Source organism: Haliotis cracherodii, unplaced genomic scaffold (genome assembly GCF_022045235.1).
Source record: "Haliotis cracherodii isolate W230 unplaced genomic scaffold, xgHalCrac1.p SCAF_8, whole genome shotgun sequence".
In the NCBI taxonomy this organism is placed as follows: Eukaryota; Metazoa; Mollusca; class Gastropoda; order Lepetellida; family Haliotidae; genus Haliotis; species Haliotis cracherodii.
The window spans coordinates 58,559,866-58,569,444 of record NW_027266341.1 but is presented as its reverse complement, the minus strand read 5'-3'; the positions used below and the strand labels follow the sequence as shown (position 1 = coordinate 58,569,444).

At 39.1% G+C, this 9,579-nt stretch overlaps 1 protein-coding gene across 1 annotated transcript; it reads right to left on the bottom strand.

The window, feature by feature from the left end:
- Nucleotides 1-372: 372 nt before the first annotated feature.
- LOC139451105 (neuronal acetylcholine receptor subunit alpha-9-like) lies at nt 373-1,539 on the bottom strand. The gene has a single exon (XM_071232903.1). It carries the CDS (start codon nt 1,537-1,539, stop codon nt 373-375), a length of 1,167 nt encoding a protein of 388 aa, XP_071089004.1.
- Between the last annotated feature and the right edge of the window lie 8,040 nt (nt 1,540-9,579).

Below are 9,579 nucleotides of genomic sequence, written 5' to 3'. Positions count from 1 at the left end.
ATATCACGTTAAAGGTGACACGTTTCATACAGTTTCAAACGGGCATGGTGCTGACGCACTTAGAATCATACTGGATACAAACCCAAGGTCTTTGGTTTCAAACATGCCCAAGGCCACTGTGCCACTCATGTCCCAACCAGAATATTATCAGGATATGACAGACAATACCATCCTCAACCACTTGTGAGAACAATCTGCAGTTCCTTAATAATATGGGATGAGTGATGTTAGTTTACACAGTGCTCCTTGGTTTTGGTTGAAAATGTAAAAAGGTTTTGCTCGAGGTCACTATGAAATATCCAGATACCAATTGGCAGTAGGTTTGTAAAATAGATGACAAATGTTTCATCAGGTGAAATGTTTAAATAAGGATTACACGAATAGAGTTATCAAAGACAACAGTGCAAATGCCAGGAAAACCAAGAACAGTTTTCTCTCAAGTGATCTGATCCATTTCTTCCCTCTTGTCTTCGGGACTTTGGTCTTATTGTCATCTGATTCAGTTGAAGAAACCTTTGCGCCGTTGGAGCCCTGAATTTCGAGACGTGATCCACCATCCCTTGTAGACGTTGTCCCAGCAGGTGTCAACCCAGTGATGGACAGATTCTTGTCGTCTGCTTCATGATACATGTTGAGGAGGCCAAGGGTAGTCAGGATGGCAGCACAACTTTGACAGAACACCAGAATCAGATAAATGGAGAGGCGAGACTGAATTCCTGACTTTGGCAACACTTCAATGATGAAATTTAGGAACACAGCATACGTGACGAGGATTGAGATGAGGTAGGAGATCTTCTCTCCCGACTCGGCAGGCAGAAGGAAGGCACAGGCGTTCATCAGGGACAACAGAGACACGGGTGTGATGACAGTCAGAAGATAAAAAGTGTACTCACGTGATAGTCTAAAAATAATTCTCGCAACTTCTTTAACACCATGAAAATGTAGCAGTTTTTCTACATCCAAAGAAACGTTATCTACCTTCCACTCCACGCTCTTCCCCAAGATGGTAGTAAAAGGGTTGGAGTCAACATTGAAGGCCTGGAAACTGTATGGAACTAATGCAGTAAGGATGATGTTACACTGCTGCTGGTCGAATGGATAACGTGTGACATCGATGAAACATTGAGTGTGGAACAGGTCAGTGATTGACATGGTAACATGACCATCTCCAAGGGCATATATGTAGGCATTCCTTGTTTCTAGTGGAGAGCCAGCATTGTTGGAAAACAGTAATGGCGGCGTCCATATTTCACTTGACTGTAATTGGAGATAAGTAGGATTCTCATGTGAGGAACTGTTCCAAACAAGAAGTGGGTCATACCATCTGAAAATCAGTGTACCAAAGACAGTGAGGACTTGACTGGTGACGTCAAGGCTCTGGACATAATGTAGAAGGAAGAAAAAGTCCACACTGACCAAGTATGGATCTTCTGAGGGTGATGGCGGCATGTTCTTTGGGTATCCACGAAGGAGGGAGTCTCGAAACATCTGGTGTTTTAACCTGCTCGTTGTGTTCTGTGGCACAACAAACGGTACCATGGAAATAACCAACATTACATAGACCAGCATCCTGGGTGTGTTGCAACACGACAGTTTCTGACAAGTTTCTCTCCGGCTGGAACAGGAATGCGGCACTGGTTATACTAAGCATCTGGTTGCTGCACAGAATCAAACATGCATGGCTGCATTTGTGAATACATCAATTGTTTCCATTTTTGTAAATGACAATCTATTATCTACATGTCATGAGAAGATCGATAATGTCACATTGATCGAAAGCTAGTGCAGTGAAATTAATTAAACATTAATGAATGACAGCTTGGTGAACAATAAAACATGTTAATGGATTCTGTAGATCAACAATGCGAACAATCCACACAATGGACATTGATTGTGCTGTCAGTGATAGTGTTTTGCCTTGTTTCAGCAAACAAATAGAATAAATGAGACGAAACCTTTCCGTATTCGATGGAAATCTCTGCCAAAATCAGAGTCGACTGTAAGATTCCAACTATATAATGAACATGTGTCTTTGAATCACTATTAAACAGTGATGAAAGGTGTTTGTGAAAAGGTGAGCGGATCCTGCCCCACCAGGACCACTGTGAGGCCTTAAATGTTATAACATTGATCAAGAGGAAGAGTTGTATTACGCTTTTCATGGAAAGAGAATGCTCGATTATACCTCAAATGTTGTGAGATGGAGTTGCTGGAATATAGCACGACATAAAGGGAACGTTGAGTATTGGAATGTGTAAGTCATCCCTCTTGTCATACAGTTTTGTGGAGAGTATTTTGTTGCTCTAAATATTCTTGCACAGATCTAAATATGAAACTTATGAGGCGGTTTCACTGGTCTCTTTCATTTCTAGATCAAGGGGTTCATCAGCGAAAGGGAATTCACGATTTGATCATTACTGAGTTATAGGATCAACGATATATCTGAAGCTTAAGTTCAAATTTTTGTCCCGATTCCCTTGTTTTGATTTTGCCAATCCGAGCAGGAATTACGATTCATGCTCGTAAAGAAACAGATCTGCAAAAGGAGGGGAACAATTGGTGCCCATGTGGATGTCTACTTCTTGCCAAAATGTAGTACCCCCAAATTACACACAGATGTGATCAATGAAGAAGTTCAGCATTTAACAAAAATGTTTTCTCAGTACATCGGAGACGAAATTTTCTTTCATTTTTTAGAATTATCCTTAAGAAAGAGATGTACTATATCTATGGTCACCATGGATCAAGGAATGGAGTTTCCCCCAAGAAATGGTAGAAAATAAATATTAGATAATTTCATGAATGCAAGCATCCGCTGGTGTTTTTCCAGACCTTAACTCTTCAATAGCATCCTTTTTCCTCAGTGATGCGACTAGACAGCAATTTGACAAGTTCAAAATAATGGTTACAAAATACATAGTTTCTTTAAAATGGATTGATGAAACAACTTTCCATCGATACACATTTAATAGTGTTGCAACCTTTTTGTACTTCTAAGTCTCAACCAAGTCAACCAAATATACATGTATAACAGTGCTACAGTACACAGATCAGTGGAACCCCGAATACTGTTACAAAATGGCTGAGAATCAATTGCTACAGTGCTACAGTACACATATCAGTGGAACCCTGAATACTGTTACAAAATGGCTGAGAATCAATTGCTACAGTGCTACAGTGCTACAGTACACAGATCAGTGGAACCCCGAATACTGTTACAAAATGGCTGAGAATCAATTGCTACAGTGCTACAGTACACAGATCAGTGGAACCCCGAATATTGTTACAAAATGGCTGAGAATCAATTGCTACAGTGCTACAGTACACATATCAGTGGAACCCCGAATACTGTTACAAAATGGCTGAGAATCAATTGCTACAGTGCTACAGTACACAGATCAGTGGAACCCCAAATACTGTTACAAAATGGCTGAGAATCAATGGCTACAGTGCTACAGTACACATATCAGTGGAACCCCGAATACTGTTACAAAAGGGCTGAGAATCAATTGCTACAGTGCTACAGTACACATATCAGTGGAACCCCGAAAACTGTTACAAAATGGCTGAGAATCAATTGCTACAGTGCTACAGTACACATATCAGTGGAACCCCGAATACTGTTACAAAATGGCTGAGAATCAATTGCTACAGTGCTACAGAACACATATCAGTGGAACCTAAGTTGGAAGAGAAACTTTTGCTGAACTTGTACCATGCCAACCTACAAAGATTGGAATAAAAGGAATGAGTGTTCATCCACACCCAAACCGTTGGATAGTAACACGCTAAGATCAAGGGTACAACTGAAAGAACAAGCCATTGGTGTGATACATCAAATAGCAAAGCATGACCACGTCGTGTTTTGCCCTCGTTTGGTACTTCAGGGTTCAGGGTGAACGACGGAAGACAAAACTCAGGGGTGAAGTTTAAGGCGACCGCAGCCATGTTTATTGTTGATTGGGAGTAATGGTTGAAAAGGCACATGTTGATAGTAATCACGTGACAGAACGCACACCGGACAGAGTGCAGACCCGCTCTGTCACTTACACACAGACAGCGAGTCAGATGGCGATTCTTCATTGTTGACATAGTAATTGGTGAGGCAGCGGCCTTGCACGTCGCCACAGCTAGCCATACAATCCGTCCGCTTCTGTTGATGATCTGGGCATGTCTCCTGATTTACCATGTCAGTCAGGTTTTGTAAGGAGATGGAATTTAGGGGCACTTTGGAAACATATTGAAAAAATAAGGTATTTGGGATAAACGAAGTTTTAAAGAAACCTATTGAAGTAGTTTGCACCATAACAATATGCCTGAACGTTATGGAGCTTTTGTCCCAAAAAGCATTTTAAAAATATTAAAAGTACAAGTGTACAGTAAAATGCATTTCTCCAATCACAAAGCTCAGTTTTTGCCTCAGATTGGTCAGAAGTAGGACTCACTCACTTACATCATCACATTAGACTCCCTTTTATAGGCAAAATGCAACCATTAGGAAAGAATGTTCCAGACAGGTGCAAGCCGGCAATACCATACAGCCCACTTCTTCTGAATGGCACTCTCCCGTTGTCATAGATTAAAAACCGTGATAGCTCTTACTACATTAGAGTTGATTATAGACACCTCAATGCAGTTACCAAACCAATATTTTTCCCGTTACCGCTAAATTTTAGTTTCTTTCATTGTGCTAGTGGCTTTTGGCAAATACCACTCCATCCACACACAAAACACAAGTAGGCCTTCATTACATCTCAGGGTGTTTTTGAATGGAATCGACTCCCTTTTGACCTAAAAAAGGCTCATTTCAGCAAACCATTCAGAGGCACTGAAAGAAATGAATTGGTGTTACATACTAATATATGTAGATGACATCATAAGGTTTTCAGAACATTTGAATTACCTCAAGACAGTGATCCAAAAGATCAATAAAGCAGGACTCACTCTAAAATCAATCAAATGTAAATTCGCAACAAAACAAGTCACCTACTTCAGGCATATCTTCAGCAAAGATGGCATCTATGTCGATCCTTCAAAATATATTCAGTCACACAGGTTCTGGCCTCTAAAAATGTCCATGACGTGCGTCATTTCTTACATTTGTCCTCGTATTATCACAAATTTTTAGCAAACTGTTCTGGCATTGCCCCTGCTCCATACAACCTTCTGATAAAAGACACGTCTTTTGATTGGTCCACAAATTTCCAACAGGCATTTGAAAAACTAAAGCATGCCCTTACAAGAGCCCCTATCTTTGCATATTCCGCTCAGAACAAACCCTTCATCCTCTGACACAACTGATGTATCTCAAACTGCAATACGGTACTTTTGACAAAACAAGTATCTTCCTTGACATTGGTCCTGTTCCTTCTTTTAGGAACAAACGATGTTGGTTGGAAACGTTTATGTTGTTCGCCAGATTCGGTTATTGCAATATTTCTTTATGCATATGTTTATATTGTATTTTGTTTTCCAAGTAAGTGTAAATGATGCTTTATGGTCCTTTCCCCTCACAGTCAACAACTGTTATGGCCTGTTGAAATGGAAGATTTCAGATGATTATTAATAAATAAGGTTACATGCAATCTGTCTCCTAGGTCATGACTCTGTCAAAGATTATGGCACGCCTTATGAAATACTCTGTATTGATAAGGATGGCCATATTGCAGTCGAGACTTTTTATAGAGGCTGAGTCATTTTTTTCAAGCAGATGGAGGCTGAGTTTTTTATTTACAGAGAATTATGTGCTGTGGTTTTTTAGCAGGATAATATAGTTTGCCACCTAAGAAGAAGAAATATAGAAACTTGGATCATATTGAGAGGGAGAAGAGACAACTTCTTGCCAACCAGAAAAGATTATCACAATGCTGTTCCACATCTAGATGGATGTTGAATTATGTAAATCACCAGGTTGAATGTGAGCTTGACCAAATATGACACTATTTTAAAGAGTTCTTTTTATCAATTATTTTATATATATTTTAGAGCAAACGAATGCTGGATGTACAAAACACAAAGACGATGGGGAGCTGCTGGGCAAGTACAAAGTCACGTCTATGGTACCCAAACAGGAAGTTAGTCGTATAAAGCTTGTAACAGACATTAACTGTTATTTTAATTATTCCAAGTGTCAAAATCAAAGGTTGCTTCACACACTCAGCAATGTAGGATTCTTTTTGAAGGATTAAAGGAAATAACAACACTTTTAGATTGACTGCTTCCTGGCTTATATGTATAGCTGCCAAGCATCACAAGTCTACATATCAGCCTATGAAAACATTTGTGACACATTGCTGCACCTTTGCGCTGATAACTTTAGGCCACGCCCAAAAATAGTTTTGTTTTGGAATCCGATTACAGAGCATGTGACTTCAGCACTTTTACTTGGACATTTGATAATTTAAATGAATATCATGATATTTTCGCTCTTGGGAATCCAGGACAATTGATATCAGCTATCATTTTTTTCACTCGACTTGAGGGTATTGAGTCTACTCAGATATAAGCTGTCTTGATGGCAGTCTCAATAGATTAACGGTAAACAGCTCAAACCACCTGTTACGGAAACAATTTCTGTTTAGACAGATGGACAGTATCCTCGGTCGTCTTTGAACACTGTATACAAAGTGACAGATGAAATACAGCAGTTTATATCTAACATAAGTAAATAGTCCATCCTGATTAGGTATACTCTTTGCACTTTAAGAACATGTTGTATATATAGTGTGGTTTATTTGTTACCACCGATATAGATATTTAAGAAATAAACGACGAGTGGGAGTACAATAAAACACTGCAGGGAGAAGAATGAACCGTAGTTTATTTCTTACATGAATAGATCACCATTATGTACAGTCTCTTTAAGGATGTTGATAAGATGTACAAAATTAAAATTATTTACCCAGATTTTAATAATGGTGACTCCCTTAACAGAATCCAACCTCGAAAATATTGTACAAGTCTAATTTACGAACATGTGGCTTAAGTTTGGTATATTCTCACAATCCTCATGTCGATCATCTGTACCGTTTCTCCTAATACCATTTGTCATATCTCTCCCACTTTGGATGCGAATGTTCAACCACTACGTTTGTGTGCATAGCCCAGCCACATCCTTGGGGAACGACTTACTAGACACTTCCCTCTCAAGAATTATGTCCTTCAATATATGTCATCATCAAGTTGCAAGCGTATTTTCGAATCTCCAGAAATGACGTCATGAAAGAACAATGTTTAATCCCGAAAAAACACACGCTTTGTTCTTCATTGTACTTTGCCATTTTTCGCGTAGCTATCTTGAAGCATGTAAAACGGTTTGATAGATACCTATAGTAATCTATATACATATATAAGTATATATATTTAATGAATTCAATGAATTCAATAAAATCAACACGATTATGATCTATTGATCTTTCAAGCACTTTCTACATATTGCCACATGTGCTTATATTCAAGACGAATCTGCTCAAATACTTTTAGGGATTGTATGATATGTTGTAACTCTCACTGACATATCAATTACACTGTTCCTTATATTTCATTTCATAAGAACATAGATTTACCATTTTTCTTGTTGAATAAGCAGTCACACAATTACATGATATTTACAGTGGATTGGGCACTCCTAACAAATTTGTTTAAGGTTATTCAAAAGCAACTTGTTTTCTGCTAAAGTCAATCAATCTAGTAGATTCCACAGAGGCCTGGTCTCGGCTTCACACTGATTGGAATGTCTAGTGCTAGACTGGACACCAGATCATGGAGCAGAGTTGCCATTGAAGATGACTGTGTGTTGGATAATTTCAATAATGGAACTTATGCTGACGGCAAGTAGATAACAGACGAGAGTGACCGTACACAATCAGGATTTAATGGGCAAACTGTCTTGCTTGTTGAGAAATGTCCAAATAAGTTTCACACAAACAGAGGAATGAACGACAAGAGAGTAAATGCCTTGAACACCAAGAACAGTTTTCTCTCATTTGATCCATGTCTTCCCTCTTGTCTTCAGGATCTTTGGTCACGTTGCCATCCGTTTCAGTCGGGGACACCTTTGCGCCTTGGAGCCCTGAATTTCAAGACGTGATCCATTACCCTTTGTTGACAGTGTCCCAACAGGTGTCACCTCTGTGATGGACAGATTCTTGTCGTCTGCTTCATGATACATGTTGAGGAGGCCAAGGGTAGTCAGGATGGCAGCACAACTTTGACAGAACACCAGAATCAGATAAATGGAGAGCCGAGACTTTGGCAACACTTCATTGATGAAATTAAGGAACACAGCGTACAAGACGAGGATTGAGATGAGGTAGGAGATCTTCTCTCCCGACTCGGCAGGCAGAAGGAAGGCACAGGCATTCATCAGGGACAACAGAGACATGGGTGTGATGACTGTCAGAAGATAAAACGTGTGCTCACATGACAGTCTAACCTTGATTTTAACGTTTATCAATCCAAAGAGTTCAGAAACTGTGTCAATATGTGAAGCATACTTGACAGCATGGGCAATGATCCATGTCATGGGAGTACAATGAGATTGACTATCCAATCTTGTTTAGTTACAACAAGCATGAGGTACATAGGACCTATTCCTCTCCGGAATGTTACCAGCAGTACCACTTACCACTGTTTTAGTGTTTACCCGTGGATCCCTATTCCCATATTAAAATATGATTAATAGTCAGCCAAAACACCAACAGCCTTCCTGAGTTGGGCTTAATAACACTTTGAACAGTATATTAGTCACCCTACAACATAATGGAGGTGGGAGAAAGTCAGTCAAGTTTTCCATGGGACATAGACATCAGGAAATCAGGGATTTGAATGCAAAACCATCTGATCACAGCAGGCAAAGGATGACACTGCACAGAAATTGGAACATGTCCCCCTCGAGAGCTTTTTATTTTTTTTAAATGGTTTATGAAATCTTCTATCCCAGGAATATGAAACAAAAATAAAATTCAAGTTTAAAGCTATTATCATATCTGCCATGCCCGATAATCATGACACCTAAAAATATATCACACATTTCCCCTGCATGATGCAGTCTCAAACTGCGAGAAGGAGCCACGATGCACACTATTCCTAGCTTTACCTGCACTCCAAGCACAATCATGAATAATTGAGATTTGGATTTTTTATTGGTTGTCTAACTGTTCCCCCATCCAAAGACAGATCAACACACCAAAGAACACTATGCATGCTGTTATGCTGTATCCTGCGTTTGTATGTGAGCAGTTATGTTTTCACTTTTGAAAAAAATAGACAAAAAGGTGTCACTTCTCTGTAGCTCATATGGATATGTAGTTAATAGTTTAAAATGTCAACAAAAGTTGAGGTCAGCATTCATATATTGAGGATTAAATACTGACACTAAAATATGATGTTTTATACCTAATATGGTTTTATCATAAAAGAAATATGCATACACCCTCAGTCTGGCAATTTATAGTGATGTTTACAGAGACAAATATTCATTTTGACAGAATTAGGATAATGGTGAAATCAAGGTCATAATATAAGATATCGCAAAACCTATGCCTACATCTATATGTTCACTTCACATGTACTTAAGTT

Bases quoted from the DNA above. Each gene is read 5' to 3' on its own strand.
- LOC139451105 (XM_071232903.1), bottom strand. From the start codon at position 1,539: ATGGTACCGTTTGTTGTGCCACAGAACACAACGAGCAGGTTAAAACAC.